Source organism: Vespa mandarinia, chromosome 1 (assembly GCF_050613455.1).
Source record: "Vespa mandarinia isolate Hongniang chromosome 1, ASM5061345v1, whole genome shotgun sequence".
Lineage (NCBI taxonomy): Eukaryota > Metazoa > Arthropoda > Insecta > Hymenoptera > Vespidae > Vespa > Vespa mandarinia.
The window spans coordinates 8102501-8122166 of NC_140810.1; the positions used below are offsets into that span (position 1 = coordinate 8102501).

Below are 19666 nucleotides of genomic sequence, written 5' to 3' on the forward strand. Positions count from 1 at the left end.
CTTTAGGATATCGCGTCTTTTCAAGCGTCGATTACATGCAAAATTGAACGATTGGACGAAATATTAGACTTTTGGTATCTACGTTTTCTATTTAGAAAAAAAAAGAAATCATTTTCTACTTTTCTCTCCCTCTCTCTCTCCTTTTTTCTCTCTCTCTCTCTCTCTCTCTTTCTCTCTCTCTCTCTCTCTCTCTCTCTCTCTCTCTCTCTCTGATGCACGTGTTTTTTGCAGGGCGAAGTGCAACGTCATCGCTCGTAAATTTTGAATGGCATAACGAAATGAATGCGGAAGCGCTTCGAGTTCGCCGAGTGGTCCCCTCTTGAAACGGAAATATAATGCGAATACCCGGATTTATATGGCGCCAAGTATTTTTCATTTAAAGCTGTTTCATCCTAAAGTGCTCGATATTTTTGCCCAATGCGCGTCTCTGTCGCGTTATACGGAAAATTGTTTTTTTTTTCAAAGAGCGATCCATCGAGAAATAGGTAAAAAATATATCGTCGAAATTAACCGATTGATTTCGAACGAAGCGAACGATTACAATTTTTTTTTTCTTTTTTTCTTTGGTTTTTTTTTCTTTCTCTGTTCTCTGCTTTTTTTTTCTTTCGCTATTTCCCTTCTTTTTTTTCCTTTGGATCCACTCTCACATGTCGAGAAAAATATATCATAAAAATATTTATTAACTTACCTGATTTTGAGCGTTCTGTTCGGCCATCGCCTTTTCTTTGGCTTGTCTCTTACATTTGTATCGATGATTTTGAAACCAGATTTTGACCTGAAACAACAAACGAAATTTTACTACGTATCTAAATATTAAATTTCATAAGAAAAAAAAAAAGCAATAGAAATGTTCGTTTTTATATTATTTTCACTATATATAATAATCTCGTGTCAAGTTTGTGACGTTTCTGAGTAAGTAGATACACTTTTCCTGTCCCTTTTTCTCTTTTTTCTAGATTAAACAAGAAGAGCACGTTTTGTTGGCGCGAACTGTCGTCAGGTAAGGAGCACGATGCTTTCGTAAGAGGGAGCACCCTTTGTAGAAAATACTTTAAAGCGTACCATAAGCGTCCGTGATCCCCCAAGTCCTATAATCCATCTCGTAAGTCTGTTATTTCTACGAAAGAGATTTAACATTCGAATATTGTACGCGAAGCAAACACTCTTTTTCGTTTTTACGCTATAGTTCATCATTTTTCTTATATGATTCAGAGTAGGATCATTTGGGGGAAAAAAAACGAAGAAAAATAATAATACTTTTATAGTAATTGGACACGATAAATATCTATAAAAAAAGAAGTAAAAGGTAAATAATACTTAGAAATAAAAAATATAGTTTAACATTTTTGATAAGCGTGTAAAATTTAAATTATTTTTAAAAGAAATAAAATATGTATATATTTTTTTATGTTTAATAATTGGCTGAGATTAGCCGAGAATAAGCGTTAAAAAAGAAAGAAAAAGTATAAAACTAGTAAAGCAAGAATAGCTCTTGCATGCGTGTAAAGAGAGATCGGATCCGGGCATCTGCTTATGACAGGATCGCCTTATTATAATCCGTTCTAATGCTCAATGCGGCGCATTACGCGCCCTGCGTTTCAGGGACGTCCTGATCGCGTTTTTCGAAACAATGGACTCTCTCGCTTCTCCGACCATAATCCTCTCCTCTTTCGCGCCTCTTTGAAAGCGAAACAATGTGCGACATTATGAAAAAGGCGATAAGCGGATAATCACCGATCAAAAAGAAAAAGAGAAAAAGAGAGAGAGAGAGAGAGAGAGAATGATATGTAAGTTAAATAAGTACGATACTGAATCCGAATGATACGCGTTTGCGAAGAAACACGAGTATTATATCTTTTTCTTTCTAATCGCTAATGGATATTGCTTCATAATTTGAATAACGTAAAGTGCTATAATACACGTCCATTGTATATGCATCTTGTGCGTGTTACGTAGAACATAAATCTTTCATTTGTTCCTTTGTTCCTCTTCCTTTTTCTTTTATTTTTCTTTTTTCTTTTTTTCTTAGGTTCAAGGCACATGACATTTTCTACGAAGAATATAATCGCTAAGTCATTCTCGAATCGAAAAGAAAGAATTTTAACTACGTCGAACATATAGTATTAAACGTCGGCGATCGGTTTAACAAAATTCATTTTTGTTAGAAACACGAAAGAGAAGAGAACGGCAAACGAAGGTACGTCGTAGTTCCGTTAAAATACCTGGTTCGCGCGACGGCAAGAAACGGGAGTCTGCACGGTGGTATCCACGTGAGAACGAAAGATTCGAAAGATGGACGGGGAGAATTGTTATTTCAAGGGAAAGGCCCGTCAGTCAGTCTGTCCGTTTGTCCGTCAGTCCGTTTGTCTGTACGTTCATTCGTACGTTCTTTCGTTCGTTCGTTCGTTCTTTCGTCCGCCCAGCCATTCCTCTGGCCGTTCATCGCTCCCGCAACGATGCGGTGTGTAAACAGAGAAAGTTGAACGAGATAGGGATATAACTTGTGTGTACGTAGGCTACAGGGAGGAGATGAGCGTGAAAGAGAGAAAGAGAGAAAGAGAAAGAGAGAAGAGAAAAGAAAAGAAAGTAGGGACGATCGCGTCCAGTTTCCAACGAGAAACGATTCAACGTAGTAGTATATACCAGAGCTCGAAACGATTTCGTTTCAATTTCAAAAGTACATTTTACCATTTCTAAGCACCATCTCTTTATCGCTCTTACATTTCGTGTTATATTTTCTAACAGGATATTCTCTATGTAGGAAGAGAATTTATTTATTTATTCTTTTTTTATTTTTAAGAAAAAAAAAGAAGGTGTTTCTCTCACGAGGAAAGAAAGAAAGAAATAAAGAAAGAAATAAAAAACTTTTTAAGGACACAAGAGCAGCACTCATGTGACCCTTTGCTTGGAAGCCCTCGTAATATCAGGGTTGCGGGAGTTTTCACGTATGTTTTTACGTAGTCTTTCGTAGAACATTACAAGTAACAGTAGCAGCAACAGTAGCAGTAGCAGCAGTAACAGCAGTAGCAGCAGCAGCGGCAGTAGTAGCAGGAGGCTTACGTAGGAGCGAGAAAAGGGAGAGAGAGGGAGAGACCTTATCTAAAAGCCACAAAGAGGTGCTAGACGATGGAAGTACCTCTCGGTGCTCCCGTTCGTTAATTCCTTTTCCACCGATAATCCACTCGTCGAAGGTCGTCGAGATTTGGCCAAGAGCAGCGAAGGCAAAAGGCAGCAGCCACTGTTGGCAGGAGAAAACGACGCCAGCAGGAGGAACACCGTACCGACTTGAAGAGGTCGATAAACACGCGTGGCCCACTTACATTCGACTACTCGTATGTACAACGAATGTCGGAAGAATGGAATACGAATATATATATATATATGTGTGTGTATATATATATGTATATATATGTATATATATATATATATTATACATATATATATATATATATATTCATAAAGGAGAGATATCTATATCGAAACTCGTTCAGTTTTTTGAGAAAATAACGCATTTTATCGTTTGAAAAAGATTCTATTGAAGTCACCTTGTGAGGGTCGAAAAAGGATGGAAACTTGAGATGATTGACTCGAAAGGAGCAGTAAAACACTCATTTTCCGACAATTAGTTGGAAGCCCGCCGGGCAGGTTCGTTTCGGTAGTAAGAAGAAAAACAGCATCCCTCTTTCTCTCTCTCTCTCTTTCTCTCTATCTGGTCTTGAAGAGACGGGCCTTTTTTTTGTCAAAGACCATCACAAATCTACGGAGGCGCTTTTAGAAGGCGTTTCATTTACCTACCTGTGCAAAAGTTAACCCGCAAGTTAATCGGAAGTTAAAGCTAAGCCCCCCCGTCCCGTAGTCTGTGTTAAGTAAACTCACTGTCGGACCCCCCGTTGCTCAACGGTGCCCTTTTTGCGCTCTCGATCCGCGCGCACGCCGAAGGTAAACACAAGAGCCCGTACGAGTTTACTCGAGCGTACCTAAACTTTTCATCTTCTCTTCTTACCATCGCTACGTTTTCGTGTCAAACTCTCTAACGTTTCTTTCTTTCTTTTTTCTTTTTTTACCAAGTTCTTCTTCATAATACTTTTTCTTTTTTCTTTCTGACAATATATGTAGGCAGATATTCTACCTGTTTTTGCATCGATGACAACAATCAATCAAGATGATGGTTAGATAATAAAAAGTTTCAAGCTTTCAAGCTTTCAAGCTCGCTGTGGCCGAGTCCATATGTTACATATTAACGTAGTAGGTATATGTTAGTTCTCGCCCGAACGAACATAACTCGCAGAAGCCACGTTATATCCCTATGTAACCCCATTGTCGTTCGTTGGCTAGGAACACAGCAATGAAAGCATTTTAAGGGGACCGGTGCAATGGACCGTGTCTCAAGGAGCAACCACCGTCTGTCTAATTCTTCGAATATTAGCGGTTTCGGGTTCTCGCCCAATGAAATAACTTTTCTCTTACCCGTTTCATCGATCGATTTTGTGGTTGGATTATTTTTTACGAATAGAGTCATGATAAAAAATTATTATTATTATTATTATTATTATTATTATTATTATTATTATTATTATTATTATTATTAGTAGTAGTAGTAGTATTAGTAGTAGTAGTATTAGTAGTAGTAGTATTAGCAGTAGTAGTAGTAGTAGTAGTAGTAGTAGTAGTAGTAGTAGTAGTAGTAGTAGTAGTAGTAGTAGTAGTAGTAGTAGTAGTAGTAGTAGTAGTAGTAGTAGTAGTAGTAGTAGTAGTAGTAGTAGTAGTAGTAGTAGTAGTAGTAGTAGTAGTAGTAGTAGTAGTAGTAGTAGTAGTAGTAGTAGTAGTAGTAGTAGTAGTAGTAATAGTAATAGTAGTAGTAGAGTAGTTGTAGTAGTAGTAGTGTTACTATTATTATTATTTTGTTTTCTTTTGTATCGTTAAAACTCTTGGATGTTTCTATTGGAAAAAAATAAATCGCCATAGATCGAATGGCGATAAATCTCGATGGTGGTTCATCGAGTGATCCATAGAATGACACGAGATATGTACTCGTTCATGAGTTGCGTCTGCGTCGCGTCGATACGAGTAGTACAGGTGCCGTCGAGTAGTTGTTAGAGCTTGTGCTCGACGATAGAGGCAAGGTCGTGCTGGTTGCCCGGAGAGGGGTTGCTTAAAGTGGGCGATTGATCGAGTTAGCGTAACGTCATTACGGGAACGTACATTCGGGGGTTGACGCGAAACGGCCAACATAACCACCGACACCGCTACGGCAGCACCCTTCATCCAAGTTAAACTCCTCGGGCAATTTCACTCCGCAACCAACTTTCGAAGGATTATCCGGGAGAAGCCTCGTTGAAGCTTCGTTATAGCCTCAAGACTGAGACTCGTATTATTCTCCTTCTTCGAAAGAACTTCGAATGATGTGATTTTTACCTACGGCACACCTTTCAAGATGACGACGATTAGGAATAATTAAAAAATGAGTAATTTAAGAAGTTTCGAAAATTTACAGAGAAATATGATATACGGTTATTGGGAACGAGAACAAACGAGAATAGCTATGGATATCATATTGGATATAAGACGAGGGAAATACGGACTTAAATGGCATTTGTGCAAACGAAAGTCGAGTGGTTAGATGCCCTCTGTGTTTCCTCTCGTTAGGAGAATATAGACGAGCAGCGATGAAGTTGCGAATACCGGGGATCAACCAACGTCAAATTATGATTAAAGCTGTTAATTGTCCCGTGTTGACCCTGCTGAGTGGTAGCCCGTGAGCAAACACGCTTCTACCTCCCTTTTGTTGTTTTAACTCAATGCCATTGGCCGGGATGACTTACCGATTACCCGCTGGGACTTTTGACAAGCAAGGGGTCTCCGAACCGACTTGCTTCTTTCTTTCGACGTTACAGAAAAGGACTTGATATTTTTGAGGGATCGATGAAAAATCCATTTTATTTCTATTCATCTTTCATTTGTAAGATTATTATGCCAAAAGATTTATGAAATCAGTTTTAAAAAAGGAATGATCGAATAATGGCCTTGAAACGTAGCTTGAATAAATTTTTAATAAAATTTTAAATCGACCATACTACGAGTGGACGCAACGATAAAAAGATAGAAAGAAAGAAAGAAAAAAAAGAGAATGAGAGAGAGAGAAAGAGAGAGAGAGAGAAAGAGAGAGAGAGAGAGAGAGAGAGAGAAAGAGAGAGAGAGAAAGAAAGAGAAAGAGAGAGAGAGAGGAGAAAGAGGAATGCAATTACGGTGGCCACATACTGCCGGTATGTCTACGCCATAGCCGAGGTAGTCCTCTTCCCCGACCGCAAAAGCCAACGACATATTCATGCGTGCGTTATTATGCGAGGGAGCCGTGAGTGCACTCGACGAATATGCGCACGCGTTGCAGGACGTCCAATTAAGCGCACGCATTTCGCCACCCAAGAAATTTTCATTTCGTATCTCTCTCGAATTCATCATCGCGTGTGACACCGTTTCCGAGATGTGATTTTTTTTTAATTTTAAAGATCGATCTTTCCTCTCCTCTCTCCCTTCCTCTCTCTCACTCTCTTTCTTTCTCTCTCTCTCTCTCTCTCTCTCTCTCTCTCTCTCTTTCTCTTTCTCTTTCTCCCTCTCTCTCTCGCTCTCTCTTTCCTCCCCACACAATTTTACTTCCATTGTAATTCCATGACAAATTTTCTTTCTCTGATACAAAGAAAAGAGAGAGAAAAAAAATAGACGGTATTCTGTCGTTGTAAACGTAAACATTTCCTCGAGTTGGAAAGACGTCTGAAGATGATACATACCTATACATTTACATATGTACATAAAATATAATAATTTTATTTATAATTATTGAATAAATTTTCTTTTGTCAACAAATGAAAGATTCCTTTTCTTATAAAACTATGATAATATATGTTATCGTGATGAATGTAAATTTTTCTTTGAGTAGAAAAAAGGAAAAAAGAAACGATATCAAAAATGATATTACAATCAAATTAAAGTTTTTCTTTCTTCGTTTATACTTAACTAATTATGTCAAAATGTTTGATAAAAAAGTTATCGAAAAAGCTTTGTCTCCAAAAAAAGACGCGAATCATCCTGTTGGAAAGTCGTTAAAAGCACGCGCGTGATGTATATGTAGGTTGGTATATAAAAGATATCTCGTCGTTTGGCGCGTCCTTGGCTTCGCGCGTGAAAGGATCCCTCCTCATCCAACGGGAGAAGGATGAAAAAGAGGACGTATTTGGATTCTACCGATCGAATCCTTCTTTACGCGGATCTTTACAGGCACACGACGAGCGTGTTTGCACGGCATTGAAACGGAGCACGCTTTCCTCTCTTCTCTGGACTCGATCCCTCTTCTGATACGCACAAGGGTGGTTTCCAGACATAGCCTTATACGTGCGCGCGCTTCATACTAAAAGAGAAGAAGAGAGAGAAAGAGAGAGAGAGAGAGAGAGAGAGAGAGAGAGAGAAAGAGAGAGGAACTCTGGTGGTATGCAAACCCATTATTATGATTACTATCCTTAAGGCTCAATCGCGCGAACGATCCTCGCGTTTTTCCGACTCACCCTACAACACCCTTTGCCTTCTCCTTTACTTTTTAGTCCCTCTTCTACCGTTTCTTCTCTTTCTACGAGCTCTCTATCAACCTTCTTTGTCTTCCATTTATCTTTTTCTTTCTCTCCTTCTCTTTCTCTCTTTCTCTCTCTCTCTCTCTCTCTCTCTCTCTCTCTCTCTTTCTCTCTCTCTTTCTCTCTTCCCTCTTATTTCTCCTTCGTTCTCTTCGTGCTTCTCTATTCGATTTCAATGACTTCGCATCGTTTCTCGAGGAAAACATAATAAGGATGTAACACGTCGAGTTTTGTTTATTCATACCGTGGAGATTTCTTTTTTCTTTTTTTCCTTCTTATAAAGGGGGAAAAGGTAAGGGAATGCAAGGAAGGATTATAGAAAATAGCAAAAGTTAATATCGATTTTACGAACTAAACTAGGAGAAGGTTTGGCCTCAGAGAAATTGATTTGACGTATATAGTATAACGCGTGTTAATTTTCGCACAGTTTGAAATCTTTTATCGCGGCAAATTTGTTTTTCCTTACGTACAGACTGGTACTACCGTAAGCAAAACTTGGAGCTTTTATTAATGTTACTTTTGTTCATACCCGTCGCGCTGTTGCACTTTAATTAATGTCGCCCTTTCGTTTACCAGCGGCGGGTCTAAAAGACCCTCGACTTTTCGCTATATTTTTTTTCCCGTTTTCTTTTTTCCCTTCTTTTTTTTTCTTTCTTCTTTTTTCTTTTTTCTTCTTTTTCTGTTCCTTCTAATTAATTTTTCTTTCGTCCACCGTTTTTCCTCCTTTTTTTTTTCAATTTTTATTTCCCGATTTAACGAGATCTGTAACTATCGTGGGTTTCACTTGAGTGCCATGTTAAAATTATAGAACGTTATGGTGGACTTCTAAGATGAAAGGAAGCTTACGAACTTTAAAAAAGATCGAAAAAAAAACGTTTAAGAGCTAAGACTTCAACGTGAAAACGCTAATCTCCGAAAATTCTTTAAATCTTAAGTATAAAATGAATTACATAAGAACAAATTCTTCTTGCTACAAAGTAAATATTCAGATATCTCTCTCTCTCTTTCTCTCTCTCTCTCTCTATGTGTGTGTGTATGTGTATATATGTGAGTGTGATTTAAAATGGCGATAAATCGATCGGTACAATTTTTTTCGACGCTTTGAAATAGAGAAGAACGAACGGGGTGAGAGGAATGAACGGGGAGGGTGGTCCAAAACGGAGGTAGCGTAATTTGCCTCTAATGCGGCACTCGACGGAGAGCAGCTGGCTCGCCGGCCCTCTGCTTTCCATTCGCCACTCGGCCGCGCAACAGTAGCGATAATACTAACAATGCTGCTAACAATGCCAGGAGTGGCCGGGCATTGTAACAATAGGGGGCTGCACTTGGAGTAACAATGCAAGCGCAAAATGGAAGGACGCATCTGTGTGTTCCGTGTCAAAGAGACGCCAATGGAGAGAGCGAAAAAGAGAAAGAGAGAAAAAGAGAGAGAGAGAGAGAGAGAAAGAGAGAGAGAGAGAGAGAAAGAGAAAGAGAAGGAGGAGAGAGAAAGGAGAACGTAAGAAGAGAGAGATGTTCTATGGACTAGGATAAAAGAAATATGAAGAGAAAAGGAAGAGTGCGAAGTCTGCGCGTAAGCTCGGAAAGGGGTGAGTGTAAAAGCATTTTCTAAATCTCTTTCTCTTTCTATTTCCCTCTTTTTCCCTTTCCTCTTTCTTTCCTTTTTTTCACTCTCTATTCGTATTTTATATTTAAATCAGACGCGAAGAAAGATTTCGAGGTGAGTCATTTGAAACTTTCTTCAAGTCTGATCTTAATTTATCTGTATCAATCCGTTTTTTTTTTCAAATTCACGATTAAACTTGGTAACAATTTGTTTGACTCTTCCACATATTCACAATATAACTTTGTAAGTAGATTTCAAGTAGTCCTGATCGTTAGTAAGTACTCACTAGTGCGTGTTGCCAGTTTTTGCGTGTGAGTTTATACATACATTCAGAATACGAATCGTTACTGTGGGACGAGCCGCTCGTTTAGCTTCTATTTGTCTCCAGAAGTTCAAGAGTCTGTTCTATATACCTACGTATAATATATAGATGTGCACAGAACGAAAGCGAGAGAAGGAGAGAGGAAGAGAGAGAAAAAGATATATATATATATATATATATATATATATACACACATATATATTTATATATGTATATGTATATAAATCCAGCAGCTCCCAGTCTCCGTCGTCTCCCTCTCATCCTATCCTACATTTAACTCGTACATCACACGGCAGAGACTTTCTCTGTCCCTCGGTAGTGTTTTCCTCATGGCCTTCATGGCCGCCATTCATGGCTACAGCGAGATCCGAGTGGCATCAAGAGAGTCTGAAACTCGTTAACGAAACTTATGTACCATCGTTTCAAGCATGGTACGCTCAAAATCCGCGCTTGATTGCAATCAAGCTTCTTTAGGTGGTTCCGCTCTCGATCGACTCGCAAGCCAATAGTTTCCAAAGTAGAACTTTAAAAACGGCACATCGAGAGATGTCGTCTATCGTGGTGAACGCACGAAATTATTTTCGATTGTATCGTTTCTCGAATGAACAGAAATTCGAATTTTAACGATGAATTATGAAATCGAGTGAAAGAGAATGTGAAAGAATAGAGGAAGGATTAAAGATAAGATATCCATGTTTGGTTTCTAAACATTGCAGATGATCGTAAGAATTGCTTTCGGCATCTTAACATTCGCACATTGGCGGATGAACGAGTTGGTCGTCGCGTCGGCATTTATTAAAAGGATCGTGGGTAGGCCGGAGATCGAGCGACAGACGGAGAGGAGAGAGAGATAGATAGATAGAGAGAGAGAGAGAGAGAGAGAGAGAGAGAGAGAGAGAGAGAGAGAAAGAAAAAGAGACAAAGTACAGACGGAACGATAGACTGAACGAGGGGAGAGCCCGTTTCTGCATGGCACGAACGCAGGATGCGACCAATGAGCTACGCAACAATTATTTATTGTTGCCAGACTGTCGCAACGACGTGATCGACGACGACAACGGCAAGCAGACCTGTCTGCCCAATGAAGAGAGATAGCTCTTTACGATGGGACCATAGTAGTCATCGTCATAATCCGTTTAAGTTTCTTACGAAGATTAAGAAAAAACACAAATGAGAATCCGTTTGCGAATAATAGGAGGCAAATAGGCTACAAAATCGATTTCCTAAATCAGGAAATATGTTTTACCATCAATCGATCATCTTTCCGATGGAGTCTTGAATTACTATTTTTTTTCCGTAACTTTTCTCTCGCATGCACAGTATGAATTGTACGCTTAATCCAGTTAGACGATGCAGTATCAAGAGTTTTTTTCTCGATATAGGTAGGTAGAGCAAGCGAGTGAGCGAACGAGTAATATAAAGAGAGAGAGAGAAAGAAAGAGAGAGAGAGTGAGAGAGAAGAACACCAAGAGATTTTTCTAATTAGCAGCAGTCAAGTTTATCGATTCGTAGAGGTAGGTACTCACACGACTCGCGCGTCCGACGACTAGGTATACTTCTTTGGCAGAAGTTGCCTCGTAATTCTCTCTGTCTCTCTCTCTCTTTTTTCTCTTTCTCTCTTTCTCTCTTTCTCTCTTTCTCTCTTTCTCTCTTTCTCTCTTTCTTTCTCTCTTTGAGGGAGAAACAAAAGGCATCGACGGAAAGTACGAGAGAGCGTGGCACGGCACCCACGCCTCCCGGAGGTCGATCGATCCGATCGGAGAAGAGGTAGAGAGAGGAAGAGAGAGAGAGAGAGAGAGAGAGAGGCGTGCGCGTACTTGCAGCATCAACCACCTGGTTGCGGCAATTAATCTCCTCTCAGCAATTAATCCTCGACGCGGTGATGTGCCTATACGTTATAGGCAGTAGGTATGCAGTTAGGCGCGCGGTACTAGCGTAGATACGTAAATAGGTAGGTAGATAGGTATATAGAGGTATGTACATACATGCGTACGTTGGTACCTTGCTCGAGAATCATGTCGTATAGGTAGCTATGCGTAGTTCGAGTCGAATCGAGCGGAATATATTGGAAACCAAGGTATAGAGGAGGCGTCGTAATAACAAAAAATCCTACATTTTTTTACATCTTTTCTTTGGAAATTTTTATCAAAGACGTTAAAATAAAAAAAAAGTGTTAAGAAAGAAGGAAAGAAAGAGAGAAAATGAGAGAGAGAGAGAGAGAGAGAGAGAACAAAAGGGATTTAAAGAGTAAGTACTCACCTGTGTTGGCGTGAGATGAATGAGGGAAGCAAGATGCTCCCTTTCGGGCGCGCTTAGGTACTTTTGCTGCTTGAAGCGCCTTTCGAGCTCGTAGACCTGGGCCTGGGTGAAGAGAACTCGACGCTTCCGCCTCTGCGCGAGGGGAAATTGCATCGTACCGACGCCCATGCCAACGTTCATTCCGACGCCGACGCCAACGCCCATGCCAGAGGATTTGGTAACGTCTCCCATCGACTGGCCCACCGAGCACCCGGCCACATTGGCCCCGGCGCCCGCCGCCGCGGCGCCCATTAGCCGCGAGACTGCAAAACATATTGGAGAAATCGAGGATAAAACTTTTTCAATCGATTTCTTATATAAGCATATCGTAATAAAATTGCTCTCTCCGATAACGTTGCTTTTTTATCGGTCAATCTTTAATAAAATATCGAACTATAATACAAATTTGTTCTAGAGTAGAATTGAAAGAGTATTCAATGAAAAATATCGAAAGGTTGAGGAGGGTCATCGTTCTTATGATCCTTCGTTTTAATTCGTGGAAGGAACAGCGAAAGTGGAATACTTGTAGGAAGAGCCGACGAACTCGAAACCCATGAGTTTCGTGATCGTAGCTACTGAAATTCAACGAGCCGATCGTCCCTCGTCAGTCAGCGAGAAGCTGTCAGGAAGGAACGCACCACGACCGTTCATCCGTTCGGACAAAAGGAACGATTTCAGCTTACAAAGTGCCGCGTCATCGCGAGAACGCGGGAGGTCCGAGGAGATATCCAACAGGAATTATTATCTACTCTTTGCTCTTATCGAAGGAGGAAGAGGACAACCGAGAAGTGCCCACTCGAATCCAGGAACAAACGACCCTCGAATATGTTTATGCTCAGACATTAAATGTATTTTCATCGCGCATTTCGCATCATCGAGTTCATCGACGCATTCAAATATCGCAAGAATCCTTCGAAAATTCTACAGAAGGAATTTCTCCAATTGTTTTCAATTAGAAAAATAAAAATTCGAAAGCTATAATGCGTTCAAAGCCGTATAGGTATTTTCTATCTGTATATATAATATCGTTGCGGTTACTGAAACGCGATTGAAATCGTGGAAAATGAACGATTATGAATAAACGGAGAAACTATCGACAGGCTCATATCTTTTAATTCTTTTTTTCACGATGCAACGATGAAAGGCAGCTTTTATTCTAGACCCGATCGACACCGAACGAGAACAATGGAAACACAAAAGTAGTGACTGACGGGTCGGTGAATGAATGTTTCGGTATAAACCTTCTCCTATAGGAAAGATCGGTGTTGACGAACGAACAACGCGTTCGTAGAAAGCTCGTTGGATAGATCGACGTTTTAAAATTCGATCGACGAGATGTAGGTTTTGTTTTTCCTTTCTTCTTTCTTTCTTTTTTCCCGATGAACTTGATAGAAATTAAAGGAATATTCGTGCGCCGACTCAATTAGATATACTTACTTTCGAGAAGGTCCATCATGCATTTGGGTTTATAGGAAATCGAATTTCGGCGAGATGTGCTCGAGGTACGGTATCCTCGACTTAAGTCTCCCTTTTACTCGAGGATACCGGAGCTTATTTGTTTAACTAAAATCTCCCATACGCTCTTTCACTTCTCGATAGGCAAAGATCGATAGGAAGGGTCGCTTGGCTTCCGTTAAGCCGAGACGAAGAGAGTGACGAGTGCGAGAGAGAGAATGAAAGAGAAAGAGAGAGAGACGAGTGTTCGAAGGACGATGTCCTTCGATGCTAAGAAGAAGAAGAAGAAGAAGAAGAAGAAGAAGAGCAAGAACAAGAAGAAAAAGAAAAAGAAGAAGAAGAAGAAGAAGAAGAGCAAGAACAAGAAGAAAAAGAAGAAAAAGAAAGTTCTTTTGTGAAGCTTGAAAAACGAAATTCGTGGATCGTATAAAGCTAACCGTTATTTATTTCTTTGCGCGTGATTTCGTAGTATTTCAGTCGTCGGTTTTAGGAAATACGAGAAAAAGAAGACAACGAAGAAAAGAAGGAAGAGAATGGACTTTGAAAAAGGACACCGCATGCGAGGGAAAATATAATATATATGTGTGTATATATATATATATATATATATATATATATATATATATATATGTATACTTAGGTAGGTACGTATAAAAAAAACAGAACAAGAAAAAGAGAAAAAGGCGTAGGAAAAAACATAGGAAAAAACCTAGGCATACTATTATCTATAGTAGGTACTCACTGGCAAAACGGGGATCATTGGTGGTCGGCGGTGCCGGTGCGTACCAAGGATGATGATGAGTCGAAACGGCGTGAGATCTCATGGGGTCTGCAACAGTGGCGGTACCGGCGACGGTTGGCCCGGCATGATGATAAGGTGAAAGTTCGGCGGTACAGTATTGATATTGCGAGGTGAGCTGCATCGTGGCGTAAGGATTACCCATGGCGGTCATACCGGGTGTCCCAGCGGCGCTCCCACCGGCCGCACCTCCGGCTCCGGCACCGGCGGCAGTTCCGGCGGTGCCGGCGGTACCGGCGCTACCGTTCCCGGCGCTCCCGGTAACAGGACCGGGCGTGCTACCGCCGGGCGTCGAGCCGCCGTGGAGCGGTGGACTCCCGCTGCTCGCGCTCGAACTTCCGGTGTTACCAGCGACTCTCGCGCCGCAGGCGTTACCGTACGGCGAACCCTGGGGGTGGCTAACAACGCCTACTCCGACGCCGACGCCGACTCCGACCGCCGCGGCCGCTGCCACGAGATCGAACTTTCTATATGACTCCTCCATCGGCGAGAGGATGTCGGTCACGCTGAACGGCGTCGTGTGAGCGCCGCCCCCGGCCTGCACGTGCGATGAGTGTTGCTTCGGCGAAAGACTTATCGCTAGATCGATGCTGTTCAAATCCGGCAGGAGACTCGCCTGCTCTAGCTGCGTCTGTTGTTGCTGCTGCTGTTGCTGTTGTTGTTGTTGTTGCTGTTGTTGTTGTTGTTGCTGTTGTTGTTGTTGTTGTTGCTGTTGTTGATGTTGATGATAAGTAGTCGCATTTCCGCTTGCCTGATTCCCAGCGCCGTTTCCGCTGGCACCGCTAGCTCCGCCGCCGCCGCCGCTGCCACCGCTCATCTCGGCGAGCCCGACGCCGTCAAAGTACTTGAAGCTCGTGCTTCGCGGAATCGTGAGGCCGGTGCTAGTCGCGAAAACGGCGCGACATGAGGAGTAGTAAAAGGAGGAAGAGGAGGCGGAGGAGGAGGAAGCGGAGGATGGATAGCGATCTATCGCGACGGTACCGTAGCTGCTGCCACGCTCGCCGGCGGGCAGCGGCTCACCTCGGAGGCGGTAATCCTCGCGGTAATCCTCGCGACGGTGATTCCTCGCGCGCGCAATAACACGCTAACGGCGTCACTCACTGACTCCTCGGCTCGACACACGGCACATTTTCTTTTTGTAAGCATTCACGACGGCGTTCACCTCTAGGCGCCGTTCACTTCGGCGATGTGTTCACCTTGGTGATGTTCACCTCGACGACGACGACGACAATGACGTCGATGACGATAGAAAGTTTGCGCGCGGACCGATCTTTGACCGATCGTTTGTTCTCACCGTCGCCATGCCGTCGTCGGCCCTTTCCGGACGACGGATGGCAAACGGTAACGCGAGCACTCGCACACTCACTCGCGACCCGACACAAGGCAATGCGACGGTCGGCGGCCGAGGAGGGAGCAGAGTGACCGGCAAGGCCGGCCGCCGACCGACTGAAATCTCTCGCGGGCCTCTTTGAGTCCTTCGACCCTCTGTAGATGTACACCACTCTGCTCTTTGCCTCCACCTTCTTCCTCACTAGAAGAGTAGTAGCAGGTCTATGGATGGATAGCTGGTTGGCTGATTGGCTGATTGGTTGGTTGGTTGGTTGGTTGGATGGATGGATGAATGGATGGATAGATTAGATGATTCTCGCTGGCTAGGCTCGACTTGGCTTCTTAACCTGGCTCGAGCCGGCTTTCGCCTCGTCTTGCCTTGGCACTTTGTTCGTTGGTTCGCTGGCGAGTTGGCTGGCTGGCTGGCTAGCTGGCTTGCTGGCTGGTTGATTTTCTGGCTGACTAGATGGCTGGCTGGTTCGTTCGTTGGTTCGTTCGTTCGTTCGTTCGTTCGTTCGTTCGCTCGTTCGCTAGCTCGCTTGCTTGCTCGCTCGCTCGCTTCCTCGGATGGATGGATGGATGGGTGGATGGATGGATGAATGAATGGAGAGGACTGTCGGGTACTCCTGGAGAGGTCCTCACGGCCGCTTAGACCCACTCAACCGGCGCGCTTGGCCGTTCGCGCTCGCTCGCTCGCTCGCTTGCTCGCTCGCACGCTCACACGACCCGAGAGCGGAGGCTCCACAGGCTCTCGCGGAGAACCCGTACGACGACACGATGAGTGGAGTGCCCACTACGGAGAAGTGCCTGCTACCAAGAGTCGTGATGAGATGTCCCCTTTTGCGTGTGAGAGAAGGGCTTCCACTCTCTCTCGGGTGGGTACAGCCGCGCGTGGAGAGGGGCACCCGAGAGACTCTCCGATGTGCTCCTCCATGCGCCCTCCCACCGAGAGAGCTTATTTCTATGTCTCTTATCCTCTCGGCCTCTGCTATTGGCTGTGGATAGCCATGGGGCGTGCCTAGGAACAGCGATTGGCTCGCTACCGACCACGCCGAGACGCGCGATCATTCGTCGTACGGTACACTTGTGCGTCCTGTTGGTCATTATTTCTCTCCTATCAGCGCATACCATGGCTGATCAAGTCACGCCTTAACTAAACCCCCCCCCCGTTACCACCAACTGAACCACCGCCCTTCCACTTTTCATTCCATTCTTCCTTCCTTTCTTCCTTTCTTCTGTCTGTCCTTATTTCTTTCGAAGACGATCGCGGATTCGGGAAAGTCTGCGGGAAACGAAACGAGGCTAGAAAGGCTCTGATCGTGCCGTCGATAAAATTATTCCTTAACACATAATTTTTTGTGTTCTTCGGTTGGAGACACGTTTTTCCTCTCTTTCCCTCTTTCCTTGGAATATTCATCATGTGTTCTGTATTTTTGAAAGCGAAAGTAATGTGAAACGTGATTTGTGTGTAGTCTTCTATTTGCGCGTTGCTTCTTCGAAACGAATGATAAATACGAACTTGGGATAATCTTAAACTGATATAAGAACGAAGAATGAAGGGTTCGCGATTTTCGACATTGCAGTTTTTTTTGTTTCTTCGGTGAAGTGTTTCGATAGCTCAAAGAATGAATCCGCTTATCAAAAGACCTTAAATCGTTTTACTTTTTTTTCGTATCTATTTCCAAAATCGTCATAATAATCGTCAAACTTTTTCTGAGATTGGAATATAATTTTCTCTTACAATATTTTCCCTTTGAAAACGATTTCTTAAAAATTAATCTCGAATCTTATAGTTCGTATCAGAGCTTAATCTTCGATTATACAAGACAAATTGTTGATTATTCGAGACGATAGAAAGAGGAGGACTTTTATCGAAAAAACAACGCGGGAAAAATAACTTTCTGTTTGATTGAAAATAATTCGTGTTCCAATAAAGCTACGATCGACATCTGTGTGATAAATTGCGTATTGAGCATGTCTTCCAGAATGCAGCACCATCTATGATTTTATCATGTTAAAAGCTATTGATTCTAATTCTTAACCTCACTTTTTTCTACTTCATCAAGGAAATGGCATCTCGCGTATTAAGATTATTTGGAACAATTAATTCTTTAAAAAATTATTATGTCGTGGAAAATGGTATACTTTTTAAAAGTTTTCATCAGTATAGAGATTTTTTTATCTTAGTTTTATAAACAATATTTATCTATCTCATTTTCTTTTAGGAAGCAAAATTTTTTCTTCCATTTATAAACATAATTTTTTAAAGTCTCATATTCCCTTAATCGACAATACTCGGAGTACGGCATTTTTTAATAAACGTAAGTACTTGTTCCTTAATTTTTTGTTTTTTATCTCGTTTATTTATGCTTATAATTAAACAATTATATAGGTCCTGCTGAACAATTATGGAAAGGTGTAACCAGTGTTAGCAATGCAGGAAAACGGAGAGGCAGAGCTCGTGGATTGGCAAGAAAAAAGGATTTAAATAAAGGTCAAATTATTGGCCAGGGTAGAATTCCAATACAGTTTCCTGGGTTAAATATTCCAATTATTAGAGGAAAAGAAATATTAACTCAAAAGAAACTACCAGAGGATCCTGAAAGACAAGAAAAACTTGTTAAATTACGTGATTCTATATCAGTACGCAAATCCATTAAATTAAGTCCTTTGGAACGTGGTTGGACAAGTCATAAACCTGGAGGCATGAAAATAGGTCCTCCTGAACCAATGGGTGAAGGTAATATTTTTTTCTATCGTTTCTACAGAATTTAATATATACACTATTTAACTCAAAATGTTACTGTCTAGATACATTTGATGGCTTTGAATCATGGGTATTGGAATCTAAGGTAGTATCCACTATGACTCATAATTTAGGACGTAAAAATAGGATTAGCACAATGGTTATAACTGGTAATGGAAACGGATTAGCTGGATATGCCATAGCAAAATCAAAGGAAATAAAACAGAGTCTAAATATAGCCAAGAGAAAAGCTGGAACCAAAGTGATGTACTTTAATAGATACAATGATCATACTGGTAATATATATTATTACCTTTTTTACATATAAATTTAGGTAAAATTATATAAAAAAGTATTAATAATATTTATATATATATGTATATATACTAATTGTGTTGATATAGTGATGCATGATTTTTTTACACAATGTGGAAAGACAAAGATATACGTACATAAAATGTACGAAGGGTATGGTCTTATTTGTCATAGAGTGATAAAATGTTGTTGCCAAGCGATTGGTATAAAGGACATTTATGCTAAAGTAGAAGGTGCTATAAATTATCAAAACATCGTTAAAGCATTTTTGATGGGTCTTCTACAGCAGGTGAAATAATAGAAATTTTTAACATTTAAATCTTTTGTTAATTATAAATTATATACTATATATTTATAGAAAACATTCCAACAAATGGCGGATGAGAAGCAATTACATTTGGTCGAATTTAGAAAAGAAAACGACGATTTTCCTGTCGTTGTTGCCTCTCCAGCTCGTTGTAGAACAGAAGACGAAATAAAACCAGACGAAATTTTAGATTTTAGTCAATATTTAATGGATGGAAATATTATATTGAAGAAAAAGAAATTTCCCCCATTTTATACTAAGCTTGATTCTTGGATTATACATCAAAGAAGAATGGAACGTATTAGAAATAAAAAAGACGTTAAATTAAGATTACTTGCAGAATATGGTGTGGTTCGTAGTTTCCTTGCTGATAAATATCCAGAAGCAAGAGAAATATTATGGTCTAAGAAACGAGTACAAGAAGAAAAAGAAGCGAAGGGAGAATAATTTTAGAATATTTTTTCAAGATTGTAGGAATCTATTTAGTTGTAAATAAAATGTGACTAATAACACTCATAAAAATAAAATTAAAGAATGATTTGAAGAAAGAATCTATGAATAAAATTATAATCAAATGAAAAATTACAATCCTATTTATCCTCTTTTATTATATTATTATTTTCTCTATGTAATTAATTTTTATGTAAATTTTATATATATCCATTTTTGCAATGCTAAATTTTGATTTTTATATTGACATTTGTATAAAAAATTTCTATTATTTAAACATTTTAATAAGTTTCGATACTTTTTCAGATTCATTAAAATTTTACGTTTATACTAAATTAAGATAGATAATTAACATATAAAATCAAAAATAGCAAACAATTTTTTATTTATCCTTAAACCATCTTTGTAACGTAAATATCA

General features: G+C 40.7%; 2 protein-coding genes across 2 annotated transcripts in view; one reads left to right on the forward strand and one right to left on the reverse strand.

Annotated features, from left to right (window-relative positions):
• LOC118446989 (homeobox protein Nkx-2.4) overlaps positions 1-16298 on the reverse strand; it is a 23910-nt gene extending 7612 nt beyond the window's left edge. Inside the window, exons 1-3 of the mRNA XM_035878276.2 lie at positions 14043-16298; positions 11807-12108; positions 689-775 (exon numbers count right to left, since the gene is read on the reverse strand). Coding sequence (XP_035734169.1) covers positions 689-775; positions 11807-12108; positions 14043-14916 — 1263 coding nt within the window. The 5' untranslated portion in view covers positions 14917-16298. The remainder of the gene's footprint in view (positions 1-688; positions 776-11806; positions 12109-14042) is intronic.
• Positions 16299-16703: 405 nt separating this feature from the next.
• mRpS5 (mitochondrial ribosomal protein S5) lies at positions 16704-19340 on the forward strand. Its single transcript, XM_035878307.2, has 6 exons — positions 16704-17567; positions 17654-17749; positions 17821-18168; positions 18240-18470; positions 18579-18778; positions 18848-19340. The coding sequence occupies exons 1-6, from the start codon at positions 17498-17500 to the stop codon at positions 19241-19243; spliced, it is 1341 nt and encodes a 446-aa protein (XP_035734200.2). The 5' UTR covers positions 16704-17497; the 3' UTR covers positions 19244-19340.
• Positions 19341-19666: the final 326 nt, after the last annotated feature.

Excerpts from the sequence above, each read along its gene's own strand:
- mRpS5 (XM_035878307.2), top strand. The coding sequence starts at position 17,498 with ATGGCATCTCGCGTATTAAGATTATTTGGAACAATTAATTCTTTAAAA. Across the intron at positions 17,568-17,653 it reads TTATTATGTCGTGGAAAATG|GAAGCAAAATTTTTTCTTCC; the intron begins GTATACTTTTTA and ends ATTTTCTTTTAG. Across the intron at positions 17,750-17,820 it reads TACGGCATTTTTTAATAAAC|GTCCTGCTGAACAATTATGG; the intron begins GTAAGTACTTGT and ends ACAATTATATAG.